Below are 25,214 nucleotides of genomic sequence, written 5' to 3' on the forward strand. Positions count from 1 at the left end.
TTTGCCTTGGCATACAGTTCTGGGCTGGTTTGAATAGTCATATGCAGGTGGATCCTTGATGAGCCAGCAATGCACTATGGGTACACGTCTATGTTTACGTGCTATTAGAACAGAAGGCATCATATATTAACATTGCTTTGAAGCAATATTTGCAAAACTTCTGTATCTGTATTTGGAAAAAATAAAATAGATTCTTGCTGCAAAATACAAAGCAAAACAAAACAAACATTCTCCTTACAAAGAAAAAAAAAAAAAAGAAATCCTGACTCTGAGGTTGAAAATATGTGATGTGATGTGATGTGTGTGTGTGTGTGTGTGTGTGTGTGTGTGTGTGTATTTATTCATTACAGGACTTGCATGGTAGAATGCCAGGTACAGGATATATAGGTGTGGAGGAAATGAATAATGCTAGGGAAACCAAGCAGATGTCTTAATGTTCTGATTTTCTTTGAAGGTACTGACATAAAACCTTTTCAGGATACAAATGATTTGATGTGGTCTACTAGTAAATCAATATTCTATTCTTTTAAGTTAAAAATAAGTGTCTGGGCTAGAAAAGACAGAAATGGGAAAGAGGAGAGGGGAAGTTATTTATAATCAGTGTGATGTTGGTTCTTAATTATTATGGTGACTAAATCATAATTTATCCTTCAAAAATTCTTTTGGAATGATGTAAGAAAACTTTTAAAGGGGTTACTTGTTACATCATGTTTGTATTACGTGCATTTTTTTATGGCTAAAACTTACTTCACCTGTAATTAAATCTTTCTCTAATTGAAGGATCCTTTGGTCAAATTAGACACTTTTTTTTTTGAGGTATGGTCTCACTCTAGCTCAGGCTGACCTGGAATTCACTATGTAGTCTCAGGCTGGCCTTGGACTCATAGCAATCCTCCTATATTAGCCTCCCAAGTGCTGAGATTAAAGGCATGTGCTACCACACCTAACCAAATTAGATACTTCTATTATTTTAAGCAGTTTGTTTTTCTTTTTAAATTATTTATTTATTTATTTTAGAGGGAGAAAGAAGGTGAGAGAGAGAGAGAGAGAGAAAGGGAGGGAGAGAGAGAGAGAGAGAGAGAGAGAGAGAGAGAGAGAGAATTGGCACGCCAGGGCCTCCAGCCACTGTCAACGAACTCCAGATGCATGTGCCCCCTTGTGCATCTGGCTTACGTGGGTGCTGGAGAGTTGAACCAGGTTCCTCTGGCTTTGCAGGCAAATGCCTTAACCACTAAGCCATCTCTCCAGCCCTAGCACTTTTTTTTTCTTTTATGCCAGCCACATTAATTGTACAATCAATATTTTTCTTTGTTTTCTTCTTTTAAAATTTTTATTGATAACTTCCATAATTATAGACAATAAACCATGATAATTCCCTCCCCTCCCCGCTTCTCCCTTTACAAACCCACACTCCATCCTATCTTCTCTCTCTCTCTCTCAATTAGTCTTTTATTTTGATGTCATGATCATTTCCTCCATTATGAGTGCCTTGTGAAGGTAGCGCTAGATACTGTGAAGTCATGGATATTGAGGTCAATTTCAGTCCGAACAATTGCATTGTAAGCAGCTCTGCCCTTTCCTTGGCTCTTACATTCTTTCTGCCACCTCTTCTGCAATAGACCCTGAGCTTTGGAGGATATGATAGAGATGTTTCAGTGCGGAATACTCCTCTGTCGCTTCTTCTCAGCACTAAGTTGCCTTTTGGTTCATCCCAGTAGTCACTGCCATCTGAAAAGAGAAGCTTCTCTAACCGACAGTGAGAGTAGCAGTAATATATGGGTATCAATGTCAAGAAAAGTGCTTACAGGGCAGTTTGCTGAGCATAATATATGTATTTAGCCAGAAAAGAGCAGGTGTTACATTCGTAGGACTCATGACCTCTCCATCCATAGCTTTTGATTATGTTTTTAGTACCAGGCATGTATTACCTGCCATAGAGTGGGCCTCCAGTCCAATTTGAGAGCAGTCGGTTTTCCCCATAACAGACTTGCCTCTGTTTGGTCATTTGGCCTCACTGGCCAAACTTAAGGCTTTCAATGTCCACTGTTTTCATCACTGATGACTTCTCTCTCCCATAGGGCTACATGCAATGTAGCTCTTTCCAGCTTTCTGTCAGCTGGTCTACAGAGAGGAGGTTTCCAGCTCAGCAACAGCTTGATTTCTTTCTTTTTTTTTTTTTAATTTTTTATTTATTTATTTGACAGCGATAGACACAGAGAGAAAGTCAGATAGAGGGAGAGAGAGAGAATGGGCACGCCAGGGCTTCCAGCCTCTGCAAACGAACTCCAGACGCGTGCGCCCTCTTGTGCATCTGGCTAACGTGGGACCTGGGGAACCGAGCCTCGAACCGGGGTCCTTAGGCTTCACAGGCAAGCGCTTAACCGCTAAGCCATCTCTCCAGCCCAACAGCTTGATTTCTCAGCGACCTTGCAGCCCAAGATTGTGGAGTCTTCAGCAATGAGGTCTTATCATCTAGTTCTGGTGAGAAACTAAGAGCCTTGGCAATGGCCTATAATGTTTTGGTAGCATCAGGGGCCTCCCTAGCCAAAAACTTGCTGGAAGGTATTTTATCTTTAGCAATGAAATTTTTCTAGTAACATTCTATGGCATCTGGGTGCACCATTATCCAAAAGTAGGTTTCCATATGGCTTATTCACAACATCTTGAATTTTGATTAATCCATCCTCCAACCCTTCTTTAATCAATCTCTCCCCATGACCTCATTTAGGCCAATGTACCACCAGTAATCAGTCCATCTACTAAAATATATGGAATATCATCTCCTTAAAAGCCTCCCATACCTCCTCCCTTGTAACCCCTTTCTGGCTTATTGGCCTCTAATACCATTTTTTTTTACTCCAACTCACATGCAAGTCTAAGCATTTGTAGCTAGTTTCCACATATGGGAGAGAACATGTGATATTTGGCTTTCTGGGCCTGGGTTACCTCACTTAGTATAATCCTTTCCAGATCCATCCATTTCCCTGAAAATTTCATTTTTTTTTTTTTACTGCTGAGTAGAACTCCATTGTGTAAATGTGTCACATCTTCATTATCCACTCATCAGTTGAGGGACATCTAGGCTGGTTCATTTCCTAGCTTTTGTGAATAGAGCAACAACAGACATGGTGAGCGAGTATCTAAGGTAGTGAGATGAGTCCTTAGGAGATATGCCTAGGAGTGGTATAGCTGGGTTATATGGTAAATCCTTTTTTAACTGTCTCAGGAACCTTCACACAGATTTCCACATTGGCTGTACTAGGTTATTTTCCCACCAACAGTGTAGAAGGGTTCCCCTTTTTCCACATCCTCGCCAGCATTTATTGTCATTTGTTTTCTTGATGGCAGCCATTCTGACAGGAGTGAGATGAAATCTCAAAGTAGTTTTAATTTGCATTTCCCTAATGCCTAAGGATGTAGAACTTTTTTTTTTTTTTTAAGAAGTTTATAGGCCATATTTCTTTTGAGAACTCTGTATTTAATTCCATAGCCTGTTTTTTTAATTGGGTTGTTTGATTTCTTATTAATTTAGTTTTTGAGTTCTTTGTAGATCTTAGATATTAATCCTCTGTCAGATAGCTGGCAAAGATTTTCTCCCATTCTGTAGGTTGCCTTGTTGCTTTATTTACAGTGTCCTTTGCTGTAAAAAGCCTTTTAATTTCATGAGGTCCTAGTGGTTGATTAGTGGCTTTATTTTCTGAGCAACTGGTGTTCTATTCAGAAAGTCATGGCCTATGCCAATATGTTGAAGAGTTTCCTCTGCTTATTTTCTATAGCGGTTTCAGAGTTTCAAGTCTGATATTAAGGATTTGATCTCTTTGGACTTCATTCTTGTGCATGGAGAGAGATAAGCATCACTTTTCATTTTTCTACATTTAGAGATCTACTTTTCCCAGCACCACTTGTTAAAGACACTGTCTTTTCTCCAATGAATATTTTTGGAATTTTTGTTGAAAACCAGATGGCTGTAGCTTCCTGGATTTACATCAGTGTCCTCTATTTTGTTCCACTGGTCTATGTATCTGTCTTTGTGCCAGTACCATGCTGTTTTTGTTACCATGGCTCTGTAGTATAGCTTAAAATCAGGTATGGAGATACTGCCAACCTTATTTTTGTTTCTCAAAATTATTTTGGCTTTTCAAATATTTTTGTGCTTCTAAAAGAATTTTAGGGTTTTTTTCTATTTCCATGAGAATGCCATTGGAATTTTACTGGAGATTGTATTAAGTGTGTAGATTGCTTTTGATAAGATTGATACTTTCACAATGTTGATTCTTCCAATCCAAGGACATGGATGACTTTCCATTTCCTAGTATCTTCTGAAATTTCTCTCTTGAGTGTTTTAAAGTTTTCATTATAGAGATCCTTTTGTTCCTTGGTTAGGTTTATTCCAAGGTACTTTGTTTTTTTGAGGATGGGAATGATTCTCTGATTTCATCCTTAGCATGTTTGTTGTTAGTACATAGGAAGCTACTGATTTCTGTGTGTTTATTTTGTATCCTGCTATGTTGCTAAAAGTGTTTATCAGCTCTAACAGTTTGCTGGTAGAGACTTTAGGTCCTTTATGTATAGAACCATATCATCTGAAAATAAAAATTTGACCTCTTCCTTTCCAGTTGTATCCCTTTTATGTCTGTCTTTTGCCTTATTGCTATAGCTAAGACTTTTAGTACTATAATAAATAAAAGTGGGGACAGCTGGGCATGGTGGCACATGCCTTTAATCCTAGCACTTGGGAGACAGAGGTAGGAGGATCTCTGTGAGTTCAAGGCCATCCTGAGAATACAGAGTGAATTCCAGGTCAGCCTGGGCTAGAGTGAGTCCCTACCATGAAAAACCAAAGGAAAAATAAAAGTGGGGACAATGTAAACCCTTGTCTTGTTCCTGATTTTAGTGTAAATGCTTCAAATTTTCCCTCATTTCATATTATGTTGGGTGTAGGTTTGTCATAAATGGCATTTATTATCTTGATATATGTTTCTTCTATTTCCAGTCTTTGTAGGACTTTCATCATGAAGGGATGTTGGATTTTTATCAATGTCTTTTCTTCATCCATTGAGATGATCATGTGATTTTTATCCTCAATCCATTTATACAGTGTATTATATTTATAGATTTGTGTATGTTGAATCATCCCTACACCTCTGAGGTAAAGCCTACTTGGTTAGGATTAATGATCTTTTTGATATCTTCCTGTATTCTGTTTGCCAATATTTTGTTGAGAATTGTTGGATCTATGTTTATGAGTGAGACTGATCTATAATTTTCTTTCTTTCTTCTGTCTTTATCTGGATTTGGTATCAGGGTGTTGCTGGCTTTGTAAGAAAGAGTTTTGTAGAATTCCTTTCTTTTCCATTTTATGAAAAAGTTTGAGAAGCATTGGTGTTAGTTCTTCCATGAAGGTCTGGTAAAATTCACCAGTGAATCCATCTTGCCTGACAGATCTCTTAACATCCATTCTGAACCTCTCCAATATTCATTTTTTCAGTCCTTTAGCCACTCACATGATTCCAAAATGGCTCCTATAATAGGCCCTATGCCTCATTCTATAATAAACGACACACTAGGCACAATCTCTGACTTCACGCATTTGTCATTGAGTTGGAAAAATGGTATAAACCTAGGTATGACTGGGTGTTGAATTCACTGCTGTGAAGGAAAAGATAAGGAGACCCAAGAAAAAATAAACACAGCGAAGGAGATTATAATGCATCTGATTCATTATTTTTCTTTTTCTGAGACAAGATCTCACTCTGGCTCACCACACAAGGCTGACTTCAAGCTTGCCATCCTCCTGCCTCAACTGAGGGCTAGGATTATACTACCCTTAACTCCAAATTAGTCGTTGTGAAGATCAAAACTAGTCATGCCTAAAAATCTTTTCTCTCACTCCCAATTGCCTGAAGGATTAAATCTAGACTACTTAATGTGGATCACAAGAAACCATATGTTTGTCTAGCACAATACCAAATTCACAGAGCACTCAATGAATGTTAGCTGAATGAATGTTTTTATAATTTAAAAATGGCTTAAAGACAAGCCTAAACTTCCTTGCATTAATAAAATTTGTTAGTTTTGAAACAGATTTGCAAATACTCAATTAAAAGGAAAAAACTGCTTCCATCTATTTTAGAGCCTAGATTGCATTGAGAACTATTATTTTTAAACATTGAAAACACTATTAGAATTTTGGCAGCAATATCAGAAATGTTTCATTACTATGAAGTCTAAAGCATTGTGTGTATTGGTGGTAAAAGCCTGTATGGTAAGGGTAGTGAAAAATAGATTGACATTTGGTCATTATTTCTTATCAAGGGTGTTTTACTTGTAATGCTATTTGACAGCTATATTCTAAGGCTGACAGCATTGAACCAGCTTAATTCCCACTGAACTCCTCTAAATAGGCAGTATTGCAATCAGTTTAACAACCCCTGGAGGCAATAAAATCTCTCCTTTGAACGAATACTCAAGGGGAAGAAATCTAAGATTTATAAAGGGCAGTGAGTATTCAAGAAAGGGGCAAAGTTTATGTGTGAGCCTATAATTGATGTTTCCTTTGTTGGAAAAGAAACCTTGAGGATGCTTTAAGAATTAATCTTTAACGAGTTCTAATTTGCACTAACAAGTGTGTTCAAGATGTGAGCGAGATGTGTGATTCTGAGGGCTGTGTTGCTTCCAGCCAACTGAGGAAATTTGGAGGGGTCATAAAAGTCTGAAAAAGAAACTTTCAACTTAAACTGAAAGATTTTAGCTGTGCCTGTTTGATGTCTGTGCCAGAGGGTCACCGTTCTTGATTAGGCTTTATGGCTGGTTTGCACTTACTTAATATGTATAGTCTTATGAAGAAAATTCCACTCCAACGTAGTGTCGTCCTCATTCTACATGAACTTGGCAGTTCAATGTCTGTTGTTAGCAATTTAGATAAACACAGCTTCCACAGGGTCTACATGGCGCCTCTCAATGGGTACTAGCTGTGTCTCCTATGGGATATTATACTATAGCCCACAGTTTTCTCATCTGTAAAATGGGGGTGACAGTTCTTTCTAACTGGAGAAGTTTTTCTTTATGAAACTTAAGCAGAGTGCTCAATGAAATGTGGGCCAAAGAGGAATTGCCGACCTTGAGACTCGACTACATGCTGAGCAGTGTGCTAAGCACTTCATCCTGTTGGTCCAAACAGGAACTGCAGAACGTGAGCTCAATAGCGTGGTAGACAGGGTGCTGGGGAAGTTGTTGCTTGTCAGTCTTGGTTCCTGGTGAAGTAACTTTGACCTTATAAATGGACTCCAGGAGTCTGGGCCTGGAACTCTGGGATTCCTCACATCAGGGCGTAGCTCTCCTCTGACTACTTGGGCACAGGCAACTCTGAAAACCTCCAGTGACACCTATCTCTATTTTGTTAAAAAATTTATTTATTTAAGATGGAGATGCAAGATAGACAGAGAGACAGAGTGTGAATATGGATGTGCCAGGACTCCCTGCCACTGCAAATGAACTCCAGACACATGTGCCACTTTGTGCAACTTGCTTTATGTGGGTAGTGGGGAATCAAACTCGGGCCTTCAGGCTTTGTAAGTAAGCACCTTTAACCACTGAGCAATCTCTCCAACCCTATCTCTACTTCTTTATCTTCTATTTATTATTATCTATCGATCTATAATTTATCTATGTACCATATATCTACTATCTATCAATCATGTATTATCTATTGAATATATGTACATATGCATGCACATTATCTATCTGTCTGTCTGTCTGTCTGTTTGTCTGTCTGTCTATCATCTATCCTACCTTGCTGGGAATTGAACCTAAGGCCTTGGTCTTGCTTGACAGGAGCTCTACTACTGAATGACATCTCCACCCCTTATGTGTTTTTATATACACATACACATATGCTTGTATGTTTGTGGTGTGCATAGGCTAATAACTGATTCTTTGCCATGTATCTTTCCTTTAGTTCAGACAAATTTTGTTTGCCTCATTATAACTGTAAGTATTTTGGGGGATATTTATCTCATCCTTTATATGAGCTACAACCTCTGTAATATTAGCAGAAACAGGCAGGGGAAAACTCTCCATCTGTCCTTTTTTTAAAAAAAATTATTTTATTTATTTGAGAGAAGGAAAGAGGCATATATGTGTATGTGTGTGTGTGTGTGTATACTTTTGTGTGTATATCTTTAAACATTTTTGTTTTATTTTTATTTATTTATTTGAGAGTGACAGAGAGAGAAAGAGGGAGAGAGAGAATGGGCGCGCCCGGGCCTCCAGCCTCTGCAAACGAACTCCAGACGCGTGCGCTCCCTTGTGCATCTGGCTAACGTGGGGCCTGGGGAACCGAGCCTTGAACCAGGGTCCTTAGGCTTCACAGGCAAGCGCTTAACCGCTAAGCCATCTCTCCAGCCCTCTGTTGTGTTTCTTGTTTGTTTAAAATGGAGTCTCATGCTGCGGCCCTGGCTGGTCTAGAATTCACTATGTAGCCAAGGCTGGCTTTGAACTCACCATAGTCCTTGTGCATCAGCCTTCCAAATGCTGCCATGATTTGCGACACATCTTGACTTTTGGGGCAGTCATTGCCCTGCTCTTGTTTCGCTTCCTCAAGTGTCTATAAGCCTGTCTTGTTTATCATTCTATCCCCAGAGGCTTGTTACAGTGCTGCCTGACAGAGGGGCTACAACTAATAAATCATGCATGGGAGGAAATAATGATTATGAAGGAAGGATCTATCTGAAGATTTAGCTTGTACAGTCGTCAAACCCACAGTGTGGTTCAAGTGTGTGGAAAAGCGAAAAGGAATATTATCTGAGGGGCAAAGCAATGATCACGGTCCTATATCGAAAACTTTAGAAAATAATTTCCTTAGGAGAAAAAAAAAAAGACAATGAAAAAAATTTAAAACAGAAAACTTTTCTTATTGAGAGGAAATTATGTATAATAAGAGGTAAACTTCACACCTTATTTATGCGTGAATCACGATAGTACAATATTCTGGCAGTCCAAGAAGGCTTGCAGTAACAAGTTACATGAAAACTGATCGTCATGAGGCCTTCTTTCACTTACTGTTGTGGACTCACTGACCTGTGTGCGTTGCAACGGGCGGGAAGAATAAGATCTGACACTGCTCCCTGACCAGCTCACGGTCAAGTAGAGATACAAAGAGACCGGGATAATTGGCATCCAGTGACACAGGGCAAGAGTAGAAGAGCTCTTGGAAGGCACTTCTATGGAGGAAGGCTATCGTTCTTCTGAGTTAGGGTGATGATGAATTCACAGAAGTGAAGTTTATTTTTGCATTTGCACGGTATCCTGGTGTGGTGCGGTGTGTGTGAGGTGAGAGTACGTGTATGTGCTACTGTGTTGCTCTTCTGCGGTGGTGGGAGAAGCATGTCGGTATGTTCCCCCTATCACTCACCTGCCTGTTTTCCCTTGCAGTGGAGTCTCTTACTGATTCTGGAGCTTTCTGTTCACAAGTCCCATTAATTCTCCAGCCTCTGTTTCCCACAGGTCTGAGTTACAGACATGTGTGGCTAAATCCAACTGCTCATGTGGGTTTTGGAGATTCAAACTTGGATGACCTCAGACCCCCTCAGGTCCTCATGTTTGTGAAAGGAGCACACTTAACTGCTGAGCCTTCTCTCCAGCCCAGAAGTCAGGTCTGAACCAGGCCCCTCCATTATAGACACTCTTGTTTCTAGTGACCATCACCTGTATTTGGTGTCCTACCATGGGCACATTGTGGCCTTTGTCATTTTGGTTTCTTTTGAGGTAGGGTCTCACTCTAGCTCAGGCTGACCTGGAATTCACTATGGAGTCTCAGGGTGGCCTTGAACTCACGGCGATCCTCCTACCTCTGCCTCCCGAGTGCTGGGGTTAAAGGTGTGCGCCACCATGCCTGGCACCTTTGTCATTTTCATTTATAAAGCTCATGGCTACACTCTGTTATCAAGTCCCCCAACACCCTCTGTTTATTTACTGAATTAAAGCAGTGAGGGTCTTCCTTCAGGCTTACTAGACTTTCCCTCTTGGACACTTCCTGTTTAAACTTCTTCTTGCCCCAACATGGAGCTTCCTGAACTACACATCGGCCTCTCTCTTACTGTCATCATCAATTCTCTGAGATCTTTCTTGTCCTGCGGCAGGCTCATTGAGAAAATCCTACCTCGGATCAAACCATCTGTGTATTTCTACATTTATATTATTTATTTATTTTTTTATTTGAGAGTGACAGACACAGAGAGAAAGACAGATAGAGGGAGAGAGAGAATGGGCACGCCAGGGCTTCCAGCCTCTGCAAACGAACTCCAGACGCGTGCGCCCCCTTGTGCATCTGGCTAATGTGGGACCTGGGGAACCGAGCCTCGAACCAGGGTCCTTAGGCTTCACAGGCAAGCGCTTAACCGTTAAGCCATCTCTCCAGCCCTATTTCTACATTTATAATTAGACTCCTGTAAGAAACAAGAGGATTGGGAACATGTAAAAATGATCATGCTCAGCTTTGATGAGGACTTCGATGTTTTTAAATAACAATTTTGTATTTCTCCACTGAATGTTCTTTCTAATCATCCATGATGAGTATTTCAAAACTTCTCCTCTTGCCCAATATTTTTCAACTCTACCACTTTCCACCCCATGGTTAGCAAATGACTTTGCATATTACTTTTAGAGGAAATATAAGCCATTGGATAGGTATTAACTTCCTACAAACAACCTGAAAAACTACTGTCAGCTTCCATCCTCCATTTCTCCTGTTCTGTAACAATGAAAGAGCTAGGCTTATGTCTATCCTAGGGTGGTATGGATTAAAAACTAGGATAAAGGAAAGAGCAATACCACATCTGTTTAGCAAGTAAGAGGTCATGATGCACAAGCATGGAGACCTGAGTTTGATCTCTACCTGAGCATGTATGCTCATATATTAATGATACTCCTACTTTTGGTTAGAGAAGCTTCTGTATTTACATGACAGTGTCCCCTGAAGAGACTCAAGACTCATCACAGTGCTATGAAAAGTGACAGTGGAGTGTTTAGCACTAAGCAAGACATCTCTATCATACCTTCCAAAGCTCAGGGACCATCATGGAAGAGGCGGTGGAAAGAATGCTAAGAGTCAAAAGAAGGGGAAGAGTGCTTTGCAATATTGTCTTCCAGACATAAAGTGGCCATTGCATTCATGACCTCTGTTGTAGTCAGGTTCTCATTGCTGATAGAAATCACCCCACCAAGAGCAGCTTGTGGGAAAAAGAGGTTTATTTCAGCTTCCAGGCTCAAGGAGAAGCTCCAGGATGGCAGGGAAAACAATGGCATGAGCAGAGGGTGGACATCACCCCCAACCAACATAAGGTGGACAATAGCAACAGGAGAGTGTGCCAAACACTGGCATGGGGAAACTGGCATTAATTCCCAAATTTCCATCAGCTGGGAACCTAGCATTCAGAACACCTAAGTTTATGGGGGACACCTGAATCAAACCACCACATTCTGCCACTGGTCCCAATAAACTGATAACCATATGTAATGTCAAATGCAATACATTCATCCAACTTTAAAAGTCTCTATAGTTTTTATCAATTCCAGTGATGTTTATACATCCCCATAATCCAATTTAACTGAACCATAATATCCAAAAACCTCAAAAAACCCATAATGACACAGAATAAACATTCATACTGCAAAAGATGGCATTGGGCATACAAAGAAATATTCAACCAGTACAAGATTTAAACAGAGCAAACATGAAACTCTGTAGCTCCAAGTCCAACAACTCTAGTCAATGACAAATCTCCAAGTCTGATAATCCTAACTAGCATCAAGTCTCTGGAGTTCCAATTCTGCCCCTCCAGCTAGGCTACTCACAGGGGAAAATGATGGCATGAGCAGAGGATGGACATCACCCCTTGGTGACAATTGGTGGACAATAGGAACAGGAGAGCATGCCAAACACTGGCAAGAGGAAACTGGCTATAATGCCCATAAGCCTGCCCCCAACAATACACTCCCTCCAGGAGGCATTAATTCCCAAATCTCCATCAGCTGGAAACCTAGCATTCAGAACACCTAAATTTATGGGGGACCCCTGAATCAAACAACCACAACCTCACAGTAGCTAATGCTATTTACACAAGATCTGTATAATTGGAGGGGGAAAATGAGGACATCAAAACAGGAGAGAGACTAGTTGGAAAGAAGAGGAGACTTACTGTAGGAGATAGGAGAGAGGGAAAAGGGAGGAATGGGGAAGGGATTATGATCATAATACATTGTATGTATGGAAGTTGTCAATAAAAAGTGTTTTGTTTTGTTTTAGGGCTGGAGAGATTGCTTAGTGGTTAAGGTGCTTGCCTGCGAAGCCTAAGGAGCCATGTTCTACTTTCTAGATCCCACAAAAGCAAGATGCACAAAGGTGAAGCAAGTGCAAGGTCACACATGCCCACTAGGTGGTGGAGGCATCTAGTATTTGATTGCAGCGGCTGAGGCCCTGGTACACCAATTTTCTCTCTCTGTAAATTTTTTTTTTTTTTAAATGCTGAGCATGGCCACACACACCTTTAACTCTGGTCCTGTGCCAGGTAGAAACAGGAGAATTACTGGTGCTTGACATTCAGCCAGTTTAACTGAAAACAGAGAGCTCCAGGTTCAGTGAGAGATTGCTTTTCAAGGAAACAAAAGAAAAGAGGGATGGAAGAGGCTATCTAACATTCTACTCTGGCCATCACGTGCATGATTATGGGACATGTGAATTTGTCCATACACATACATATCCCCCCCCAACATCCTATGAAAAAGAATCTCAAGGACTGGAAATACTAGAAAGATCCAGCTAAGGAGATCATCAAAGCAACAGAGTAGAGAGCCAGGACGTGAAGAAAATGTGAGGAGAAGACAGACAAAGTAAAAGCACATTTCCAGCAAGAGGGAAAATAGACATTTCCAATGTCTGAAATGCTGAGAAGATAGGTAAGGTAGAAGCCAAGGTCTATCTTTTGGATTTAGCCACAGCTAGGGTTGTGATTGAACTTCATGAGTGCTTCACTGGACACAGGCAGGGGAGGAGGAGGGCTGAGAAATGAATGGAGAATGAAGATATGGAGACTCTAAGGAGAGCCCTTCTGTGTGATCACACACAGCCCTGAGGGGCGGGCACACAGGGCCGTGAGCCAGAGAGACGTGTGGGTAGAAAAAGCGATCTGTGTTTTGATACGTAGTATATTGAGATGCCCTTGGAAGGGAACAAGCAGGAGCTCAGAGGATAAAGAAGAAAGTAAGAGCGGGTTGGCGATTTGGTGGAATGAGGTCCATGTAAAACCAAGAAAGGGTCGACTCCAGAGCCTTTAGTAGCCTCCTCTTTGTTCTACCTGTACTCATGTTTTGCTTTCTTTAAATTCCACACTGTCATGCTTTCAAGTTTATCTGCTTGATAGTGACTTCTGAATGCACGGCTTTACGCAAAGTCATTCTCTTAAGCTCCAGGACCACGTGTACAGCAGCTGCCTATTGCTCAGCAGTCTCTGGGAGTTCCCAGGAGCCCCAGGCTCATCAGATTCAAAATATAAGTTGCTTTTGTTTCTTCTAACCACACATTATTTTCAGAATGTCTCGTACCAGATGGATCTAAAAAGGTTTAAGGGAAAAGCAAGGTTGCTTTTGCCTGCCTGCCATTGCTGGCAATGCCTGTACCCCTGCTGATACCGCCATCCTCTGCTGACCTCAGAGCCCGGCTTCTTCAGCCTTCCATCATGGGCTGAAGACCAGTATCCTCCAAGACTCCCCCGGGCCTTCAGTGCCGTATTGCAACGACTGAGGCACCCCGGCTCATGGACTGAGCCGTTGCTGGGCTTTCTGCCTGTCCAGGGCACAGATCGGCCATTGTTGGACTGTCCAGTCATAGTGTAGAAACTAGTCTAATAAATCTCCATAGCAACAACAATTCACTTTATCACTTATGTTCCTCTAGAGAACCCTGACTGATGCAATAATTAATAGTTATTGATTGGTTGGTATGTGTTAGGTTTTTATTTATTATTATTATTTTATTTTTATTTTTTTGAGGTAGAGTCTCATTCTATTTCAGGCTGATCTGGAATTTGTTATGTGGTCTCAGGGTGGCCTTGAACTCATGGTAATCCTCCTACCTCTGCCTCCAGAGTACTGGGATTAAAGGTGTGCGCCTCCATGCCCGGCTTTTATTTATTATTTTTATTTGTTTTTTAACTTAGGCAGTGTATAACAATTGAGTCAGTTGTGGAATTGTCCTTATTTTTTTTTAGCTGAGGAACCAATCTCAGAATGGTTACATAACTTACCCAGGGTCTCACAGACGGAATCACAGGACAGCGTGACGGAAGTCCAGGGCTGGTACTGGAACTGGAGGAAACGGCGGGAGAGTGAGCATGGTATTTGTGTACATCTCAGGCAAGACACTGTCATTTCTGCGGGTGGTACACTAAGCTTGGTGTCCACTCCCACTCAGGTGGCCCCTCACATGGCCTTCCCCTGGGAGCTTGTTCAGTGCACGCTGCCTTCCCAGGGGTGCTAAGTCAGTAGTTCTCAGGCAGGGCTAGGAAGCCTGTGTTTTTAATGATCAGCCTAGAAAATTCTGGAACACCTTGTCCCTGGGAGATATGTGGAACATACTACCTTAACACCCTGGTTCACGGCTGGGGACAGTGCGTGGGTTTTACACAGGTGTTCCTTCTATCAAGTCGTCGTGATGACACTAGGCACAATCATTATTGATCACTCAGTTCTGGCTGGGCAATGGTTGGAACGATGCCAAGAATTCCCCCAGCTTCTCAAATTCCAGGCTTCCTAAGGAAACCTAGATGAATGGACTTCACAGCTGCGGAATGTAGCGTGGCAATAAATGTGGAGCTGGAAAATGTATTCCAGTTAAATCATCTTTATTCTCCATAGCGAGCTGCTGCTCTGTAGGTTATCTTAGCATCCCGAACATTGGGTTTGAGTTCCTCAGCAATCGTTTTGTGTTCTCCGCAGAAAAGAAGCAATAAGCATTTTGTCTGCAGCAAGCTAAATCATCCGGAGGGAGCAGTTTACATCATTAGAATGGAATGAAATAAGTTGTCACCAGCAGCTGCCAACGATATTTCTGGTGACTCAGAAAAAGGTTATGTTTAGCAGACGTTTTTTTCCTAGTTGTATTTGCCTTTGTACCTGGTGGAGGCTGCGTGTGCTGGCAGAGTGATTCTCTTTGTGATTCCCTGTGCTTTTAATAACGGCTTGTGTAGGTGAATCTGGACAAGCCTATTCAAGCACTTGATGAAATGCTTGATGTCAAAGCTGTAATTTAATGCTTCATTCGGAGGCTTCCAAGAGCTGCCTCTTCTTGAAGATGAAGTGTGGAGCATGCTCAGTGCTTCTCCCCACCCAACAGAAACAAAAGCCTCCTCTCAGGTCACCTCCCTGGCCCCAGCTCCTGCGAGTCCTTGGCAGTCCACATGACTGGTCTTGCCTCTCTGGCTTCTTGACTTTCCACACAATTTCCTGTTCAGTAGTAGATGCTATTTGCCCAGCATTTGGATTAGTCTTTGGCACACTGTAGTCGCTCGGTGCCAGTTAGTTTCAATCAATGGATAAAGGCTTCTGTCCTCCTAAAACTTTGCTCCCCACTGCTCTCAGGACGAATGTGGGCTTCATAGGGGTCCTAAGGCCCTGCCTGCTCTGCCCCCTAATAGTCTGCTCCACACACCATTTCTGTTTGCTTTTCTGTCCACAATCATCATTTCTCACATCTTGCCAGCTGTTTTCTATTTAATTTTGTTTATTTTTTTATTTTTTAAAATATTTTTTTGTTCATTATTTATTTATTTATTTGAGAGCGACAGACACAGAGAGAAAGACAGATAGAGGGAGAGAGAGAGAGAATGGGTGTGCCAGGGCTTCCAGCCTCTGCAAACGAACTCCAGATGCGTGCGCCCCCTTGTGCATCTGGCTAACGTGGGACCTGGGGAACCGAGCCTCGAACCGGGGTCCTTAGGCTTCACAGGCAAGCGCTTAACTGCTAGGCCATCTCTCCAGCCCATTTTGTTTATTTTTATTTATTTATTTGAGAGCGACAGAAGAGGAAGAAAAAAGCAGAGAGAGAGATAGAGAGAGAGAAAGCCAGAGAAAAAGAGAGAGAGAGAGTGAGTGAATGTGGGCATGTCAGAGCCTCCTGCCATTGCAAATGAACTCCACAGGCATGTGCCATTTTGTGCATCTAATTTTATGTGAGTACTGGAGAATTGAAGTCAGGTCGTCAGGCTTTGCAAGGAAGTGAATTTAATGGATGAGCCATCTCTACAGTCCCCAAACTCTTTTTATTTTTAGTGTGTGTGTGTGTGTGTATGTGCATGTGTACATGTGTGTCTCTGTGTGTGCACATGTGTGTTTATGTGTGTGGGTGTGCAAGTGTGTGGGTGTGCAAGTGTGTGTGGGTGTGCAAGTGTGTGGGTATGCAAGTGTGTGTGGGTGTGCAAGTGTGCATGTGTGGGTGTGCAAATGTGTGTGGGTGTGCATGTGTGTGTGTGCTCATGGATGTGTTAAAGGACAAGCTTGGGTGTCATCTTCAGGTACGCTGCCCTCCCTTTGAGACAGGGTCTTCACTGGCCCGGAACCCACCAATGAGGCTAGCCTGGCTGGTCACCAGGCCCCAGACACTCACCTGTCGGCCTCTCCAGAGGTAGGATGCCCGGTGCTCAGCACTCCACGTGGAGTTTTCAGGTGTATGCTAGGGTCGAGCCCAGTTCCTCATGCTTATCAGTCAACTGAGCTGTCTCACCAGCCCCTGCCAACTGGTTTCATTTGTAACTGAGTAGTTCACTTTCATTCTGCAGTTCTCAGCCGAGAGTCACTTCTTACCCCAAGGTTCTGGCTCCTGCAGTTAGGTGACCTGATCTCACGTGTGACTGACCCCTTCGCTCCCGGCTCGTCCTCTTAGCTCCCATTCCACTGCATTGCAATTGACGGTGTGCTTGTCTCTGTGTCCAGCCGGGCTGTGAGTTCCTGGAGGCAGAGATACATGTATCTTAGTTACCACTGCGCAGGTCTTCGAGCCTAGTGCATTCAGTAAATACTGTTGCCCGATGTGGTTTGAATGAATCCGATCGGCAGTGACAATCTAGAGTGCCAGATGCACCTCCTGGATTTCCCTCACTTTGCTTTAGTTGACAAGAAGGTCCTATGGATAAATTCATAGCCTCTCAGTTGACTCCTGCGTTCCACTCCCTCACCTGACACCTATGTGGTCACTATAATGACCTAAGCACTGGTCACAGGTACAGTGTTAGATTCCTGACTCATCTACTTTCTCTCTTCTTGTTCTTCAACATAATTTTTTTTGGGGGGGGGTGAGGGAGGGAGACTGGAGATGGCTCAGTGGTTAGGTACACTTCCTGTTTAAGCTTGAGGGCCTGAGGGCTCCTGAAACCACCTGAGTTTGAATCTCAGATCCCATGTAGACAGCTGGGAGTGACGATGTGCATCTGAAACCCCAGTCTTGCAAAGGGGAGCCGAGACAGGGAAATCAACCCCGGCTTGTGAAAAATAGCCAGGTCCTGCATCCGTTAGAGATTCTGCCTCAAAGAGGAGTAGGCAGAAGAGCTATGGAGGGGGACGCCCTGCTAGGCTCCAACTTGCACAGACAAGCGTCCCCTGCTGCAGGTGAGTTCATGGTCACTGCAAGGGCACATGGACGTGTGGACACCACACACACACACACACACGCACGCATGCACACACGCACACACATGCACGCACGCACGGCAAGCAAAAACGTTTTTAAATTTGGTGAATATGTGTATTGTGTGCCTGTTAGTGTGGGCATGTGTGTGCCACACCAAGTGTGTGGAGGTCAGAGGACAACTTTGGGGTCAGTCCTCGCCTCTCACCCCATTTGGTTTGAGGGAAATTCTCTTGTCTTTGCACTTGGTTTTATTCAAGAGTTTTTGAGGAAATTCTCCTACCTCTGCCTCTACCTCAACACAGGCTCACTGGGATCACAGAGACCCACTCCAGCTTCTGGCTATTAGGTGGGGGTCTGGGGATTTGAACTCAGGAAAGAGGTACATGGCAAGTTCTTTTTTTTTTTATTTATATATGTATTTATTTATGTATTTATTTACACACACACAGAGAAGACAGATATATATACAGAATTGGTGTGCCAGAGCCTATTGTCACTACAAATTCTAGACACATGGGACACTGTACATCTGACTTTATTTGGGTACTGGGGAATGGAACCCAGGCCATCAGGCTTTCTAAGCAAGTGCCTTAACTGCTGAGCCATCTTTCCAGCCACCCCCCTTTTTTTCCTTTAATTTTTGCAAAAATAAACTGCTGCAAGCTCTAGAAACTGAGAGGGTTAAGAGACTCTGTCATAGACTTCTCTGTTTCCCAGGTCCATAAAATTAGGCTCACACTGTTTCTCGCTGGCTGCAGGACCACTGCTGGCCCACAGCCTCTTGGGAGCACCCTCCAGTGAGGAATGACTGCATCGAAGCCTGGAACCGTTCGCGTGCGAGAGCAGCCCTCTTCTTCGGGAACTGGGTGTGTACTCAGGGACGCTGGCCAGAAAGTGGGTTCCCAGCGGGGAAGCAAAGGTCCTCCTGCCCGAGAGGGAGGGGCAACAACAGCTCCTGGCATCTCACATGGCAAGTTCTTTATCCACTGAACCATTTCCCCAAGCCTTTCCTTGTCCATATATTCAGCTCTATACGTAGCATCTACAAACATTGAAGCTCAGAATGTTTGAGACTTGTCCAACTTTTCACACAATGCCCTGGTATAAGATCATAGGGAATCACATTATGTTCTATGTCCCCCCAACCTTCCCTGAATAAATCCAATTTGATACTGATTCACCTTCAAGTCTCTAAACATCGTCTAGCAGAAAACAGAAATATGAAAACAAACTTGTACCAGGTCACTGAAATCCCTCTTCCCACCCAACAGATCAGGAGTTACCCACAAAGGACAGAGGTAAATCCCTGGTCACCCTCAAACCACCTACAGGGAGAGAGTAGGGACAGAGAGGGAAACTCTCAGATGCCCACAAGCCCCCTCCCACAGGGAGAAACCAGGGAATGGAGATAAATTCCCCACCTGCCCTGCGGGTTCCGGATAGTTTTGGGCTAACTGGAACACGAATTACAAGAAATTTAAGCCATGTAGCTGCCCGCTCAGGCCACATATGCTTCTGTAAACTGCTTGTATCTGCTCTAGAAGAAAGATATGAAAAGCCCTGCATGTCTAGTCCTGGGCCTGACGCCAGCACCATCGCTTCCTGCTTGAGATTTTGGAGATATCCCATTTATTCATAAGCAACCACCTTCCCTTTGTCCAGTGCCATCCTCAGCTAGAGAAAGATTTCATATGTAGAAAAAAACATAAGGAGAGTATATATATCAAAGATTAAAACCTCAAGTATTTTCAGTGCTTATATTTTGAGTGTAGGGGTGTGTGCGCTAATGTTCATGTATGTGGAGGCCAGAGGACTATCTCCAATGCCGTCCTCAGGAACAGGGGCCTCTTGTTGGCCCGAAGCTTACTGATTAGGCTAGACTAGTTGACTAGCAAGTTGCTGGGATTCTCCTGTCTCCACTCTCCTTGAAGAATTACTCTCAGCCCTTTTTTTTTTTGTTGTTATTGTTTTTTCTTTTTTTCATGACTTCTGAAATCAAGTACAAAGGTGAGGAGGCTAAAGATTGCTAAACCTTAGGTATCTTTTTAAAACAAATTTATTGACGGCTGGAGGTTTGACTTAGCAGTTAAGGTGCTTGTCTGTGAAGCCTAAGGATCCAGGTTGGATTCTCCAGGTCCCATGTAAGCCAGATGCACAAGGTGGCGTATGCATCTGGAGTTTGTTTGTAGTGGCTAGAGGCCCTGGGTGCCCATTTTTTTTTCTCTCTTTCTCTCTGTCTCTAATAAATAAATAAATAATAAATCCTTTAAAAACTTGAAAATTTTCGTATGTGTATATAATGTATTCTGATCATAATCTCCTCCCACTATTTTCTTTTGTGATCCCCTACCCCATCTCCTTCCCTTTGAACCCCTTCTTTTCAACTAGTCCCTCTTCTATTTTGATGTTATCATTTTTTTAAAAAAGTTATTTATTTATTTGAGAGCGACAGACACAGAGAGAAAGACAGATAGAGGGAGAGAGAGAGAATGGGCGCGCCAGGGCTTCCAGCCTCTGCAAACGAACTCCAGACACGTGCGCCCCCTTGTGCATCTGGCTAACGTGGGACCTGGGGAACCGAGCCTCGAACCGGGGTCCTTAGGCTTCATAGGCAAGTGCTTAACCACTAAGCCATCTCTCCAGCCCTGATGTTATCTTTTTTGCATTCCTCAATCATCAATATGTTAATGGGCACAATATTCTGCAAGTCTTATGCAGGTAATAATAGCCACTTTGCAGTCACAAATGCAACCACTGTGCTATGTACTCCTCTTCTTGCTCCGAATATTGCATTCTTTCTGCCACCTCTTCCAGATTGGCCCCTGAGCCTTGAAGGGTGTGACAGAGATGTCTCATTTAGTGCTAAAGAATTCACCATCACTCCTAAGCACATTGATGAGTTTGGAATCTCCCTGGTAGCCACCACCATTTGAAAAGAGAAGTACTAGTCTATATGCATAATCATAAATATTTAGAGGGTAATTTGGTGGACATTATATACACTTAACCCAACAATAGTACTAGCTTCTCCCCTAGGGCTTACAACCATCCCAGCCATAGGATTTTGATAGGTCATCAGTACCAGGAATAAATTCCCCCCATGTAGTGGGTCTTAACTCTAGTCAGAGAGCAGTTGGTTACCTTCATAACAGAATGCTACTATTGTACTAGTGGGCATATCTTGCCTGGCTGGCCACTTGGTGTAGCCTGTAAAGTCTACTGCTGATTATGACTTCTGATGACTTTCTTTCTGCCAGCAGACTACATAGAACTTTCCTGCACCATGACGTCCAGCGAACACTTCCAGTTTAGTTCTACCTTGACTTCTCCGTGTCCTGCAATGGAAGCGTGTGGTGCATTCAGCGGGAGGGCTTGCCATCTAGTTTTGGCCGGCAACCGAGAGCTTAGGCAAGAGCATGGATGGTTTTGGGAGCTTCAAGCCCACCCCTCTCCCTGATCCACACTCACTGGGAGGTATCCCATCTCTTCAATCCTAGAAAGTTTTGATGTTTGCCATAGTGATTTTTCCCCTCAGGACTTGTCTTCAGCACTGACTCACTGATGTTGCTAGGTTTTTATCACTGAACATTCGTGAATCCCAATGTCAAATCATTTTCTCTTTTCTTTCTTCCTTTCTTTCCCCCTTCCTCCCTCCCTCCCACATTTTCATAACTATTTTACACAGCTTCCCAATTGCTGTATTTGTGGCAGATTTTTTTTCCCTAGCCTGTAATTGCTATTTTAGGGAATAATGTAAACCATACTGATATATACCATATGCCATATATATATATATATATATATATATATATATATATATATGGGAGGAGAGAGAGAATGAGAATGAGCATACCAGGCCTCCTGCTACTGGAAACAAACTCCAGATGCATGTGCCACTTTGTGTATCTGACTTTACATGGGTACTGGGACACTAGAAAAGCAAGTACCTTTAGCCACTGAGCCATCTCTCTAGCTGCATAATGGGTTTTTGTAAGAGAGAGAGAGAGAGACTGAAAGACTTAATGACTCAAAACTCTCCATCCCTTCTTCCCCTTGGCCACCACTTCAGATCTTCCCTCTGTGAGCACTTGCAGTTCTGTTCTGCTCCCACTGGCTTCCCAGCAGCAGCAACTGGGCACGCATCACTAGCCTCATCTGGTGTTCATGTGTAGCTACTGCTAAGTGTTCCTTGACAAGGGTACGCAGGCATTTTTAGGGGACAGGTCCAGGAACTGGGTTGGTGGACTGTGGGTGCAGGATAGAGAAGATGGATCATTTTCCTACCTGTGGGAACCCACCTTTTGCTTATTCACCTCGCAGGGCAATGGAAAAGGAATTTTTATGTAATAATTGGTTGGTGCATAGAGACAGTCTAGGACTCACATTTTCATCATTTCCAAATGACTATTTCCCTCTTCAATTCTGTGACAATTCTTCTGTTAAAAATTTTTTATTTATTTATATAAGAGCAAATGAGAGAAAGGGGGGGGGGAGAGAGAGAGACAGAGAGAGAGAGAGAGAGAGAGAGAGAGAGGCCGATGCATGCACCACCTTGTGCATCTAGCTTTATGTGCGTACTGGGGAGTTGAACCTGGGTCTGTTGGCTTTGCTGGCAAGTGTCGTAACTGTTGAGCCATCTCTCCAGCCCCCGATTCTCCCATTCTTTTAAAGTTGGAAGCTGTAGCACACGTGCTGCATAGACAGAGCAAGTACAGAGCAATGCATCGGGCTGGAGCCGTCCTCAGCGCCAGGACGAGGAGCACCTCCCTGCTCTCCACACTGGCTTGCAGAAGGGCATGAAGGTGGGAAGATGCCCGTGCTGGGAATGCAAGCTTGTTCCCCCAGTGAGGATGGTGAGGCGTGTCATGTGGACACATGTCATCAGCAATGCTCTGGGAAGCCACATCATTTGCAAAATTTGTAATAAAGAGTACACACATCTCATCTGGATTCATATTACACTATTGCATTCTAAGGATGTTCCGTAATATAGGTTGGTACTCAATGAGCAAATAATTCTTTTTTTTTTTTAATTTTTATTAACATTTTCCATTAGCAAATAATTCTTGAGTAAAATTTGTAGAACATTTTTATGTTGATGGACATTGTGCCTCTTCAAAAGAGGGTACAGTACACTTTAAAGTAAATTACCTATGAAATTGGCTATTTTAGGGGGCACATAGGTCCAGCTTGTCCCATGAAACCATCTGTGAGATAGCTGCCCTTCTTACATTGGCTTCTGTGGTAAGTAGCAGGTTTTCATCAATGTTATCAAGGTTGCGGAACACGTGATGTGCTCTGAGACCCTGGGCTCTTCTGGGTGATGTTCTGATAAGCGGTGGTCGCTGTCCCTTTCCTGTGGCTTTCTGCTCTGCACTGCTCCTCAGCAAGGCCATGATTTGCACATCTCCGCATCAGCGAGATCTCAGAGGTGCTGAAAACTTAGCAAAAGTACTAAACACTCTGAGTACTTCTGACAGATCCATCTCCAGTATCCCTCAACTCCCTAAGTGCTTCTCCGTCAAACACTGTCACCGTTCTTCCCCCCTGAAGTGAATTCTGAACTTTCTGGGGAACCAAGTTGTGTGAGGAGGGGAATCCTGTCTAAGTGTGGCACATAGTTAAGTTCCCCTACCTATTACATTTTCATCTGAATTTCTTTTACAAATCTCATTTATTAAGATTAATTAGAGTATTACCTTAAATACTCCACACTTATATCTGCTTCAGTTTTCCCCAGAAAGCCGCAGAAAATGCAAGTTAAATTTAAATGTGTAACCTGTAGATTATCTGACAAAAATATTTTAGTATTTTATATATCTAAAATAATGAAATTCCATGTCAAATCTTGTTTTTAATCTTTCTCCTTTACCCCCAATGATTGGCAGATATTTATGAATGCCACTAAACACATTCCTCCAATGTTTTAAGAATTGTGGACAAAACATTTTGGGTCCCAGAATGGGCTTCAGATGTGTAAATCAATCCCATGGACCATTTTAAATTACTAATCATAAGCAAACACATAAGCAAAAATGACTATAAATTGGGTTAATTACTGTAGCTCAAGTTTCAGCTCATAATTTTGACTTTCAAAGGCTACACAAACCAATTTTGTACTCTTAGATTATAATGAGCAGTCTTTATTCTTTAATCAGTTTGCCCGTATCTAGCTGTCTAATGTAACATTCCTTTGAAGTCTAGAAAGATCTAACATAATTGAAGAAATGTCGAACTACTTGACTCTTTTTTTTAATATAAAGGAATTAAACATTAATCAGGTTTGTGCATCTCAATTAAGCCAATTAAAATTATCACAGAACCGAGTGCATACTGCAAGAGGTAGCTTCAATGCTTGAATACATTATTACCCTGGACCTAGAATTGCCATTCCCATTACATTTGTTACTCAAAAAGTAAACAGAGACCGTAAGTTCACATTAGAAAGTCCACCAGCCAACGTGGTCTGGCTGAAGCCTGGCATAAGAAGGGCTTAATGTTTCTGGTATTTTCTGTCGCTGGTGCTGAAACTCACTTGCCACCATTTTGCCAAAGAAAGGATTCTGCAATTACGGTGAGGATTGGAGCCTTCATCCAAATAGCCCATTAACTATTCAATTTGCTCCCCTAACAACTGGGAAATGCAGTTTTGGTCTTGCAGGCTGTAGTATATATACAAAGTCCATATAATTACTAATAATTTGTAACAAGTGTTAATTGATAAACAGCTCCCTCTGGTAGCTTAATTAAAGCTGCAGGAGAGCGAGGCGATTTACAACTGGGATTGATCTCAATTAGTCAACAAAATCTGTGTAGCCTGTTCAAAGGAGAGAAAGGAAATTTAGCCTAGTGAGGCTTTGGGGATTTTTGTCTTCTGTTTCTTTTTCCTTCCAGAAGAGAAATGCAAGCAGGAGAGACACGTTGCTTCATCAAGGCCATCTTCCTCGTGTGCTGCTTGTAGGCACTTCCACATTTGTTCTCTGTCAGCTTACTGGAAAATATTCAAGCATTTGCTTTTATTACACCCAGTGGTCCACATTGCTGAATGTCAACCCTGAGGGACCTAGACGTACAAGGAAAACACCATTCTTCCTTTTTTTTCTTTTTTAAATGTTAGCTCTTCCTCTTGCAGATCTGTTTGTAAACTGGAATTTTGGGGTCATAATTAAAAGGGAGCCCAGGAAAAGGGGGACTCATGGGGACCACCAGAAGCCTGGTTGGCCTGGGGAGCTTGGAAAGCTATCTCGGCTGCATCGGGACTCCACTTGGTTTCATCGTGGGGGCTGGTACAGCGCCAGCCTAGTGTGAGCATTCTGAAATCGTCCCTATGGAATAGAAGAAGAGAAAAAGTGTCACTTGTGCCCAGTGAGATTGCAGACTGGCTGCAAACAGCTGCCGAGACATTAATTAATCTGTTTGCAAATAAATTGTGGATCCGTGTTAGCCAAACCTGCAGTTATAAACAAGCTGGGATGCCGCACTTCTCAGGTTTGCCTGGATTTTAAGACTTTATCATGTTTTTCCTATGCTATAAAAT

At 42.5% G+C, this 25,214-nt stretch overlaps 1 protein-coding gene across 1 annotated transcript in view; it reads left to right on the forward strand.

The window, feature by feature from the left end:
- The window catches only part of LOC123456067 (DBIRD complex subunit ZNF326-like), a 75,686-nt gene extending 60,681 nt beyond the window's left edge, over nt 1–15,005 (forward strand). Inside the window, exon 10 of the mRNA XM_045138691.1 lies at nt 14,911–15,005. Within this exon, the coding sequence (XP_044994626.1) occupies nt 14,911–15,005 (95 nt within the window). The remainder of the gene's footprint in view (nt 1–14,910) is intronic.
- Nucleotides 15,006–25,214: the final 10,209 nt, after the last annotated feature.

The sequence above is a fragment of the Jaculus jaculus genome, chromosome 19, assembly GCF_020740685.1.
Source record: "Jaculus jaculus isolate mJacJac1 chromosome 19, mJacJac1.mat.Y.cur, whole genome shotgun sequence".
NCBI classification, from domain to species: domain Eukaryota; kingdom Metazoa; phylum Chordata; class Mammalia; order Rodentia; family Dipodidae; genus Jaculus; species Jaculus jaculus.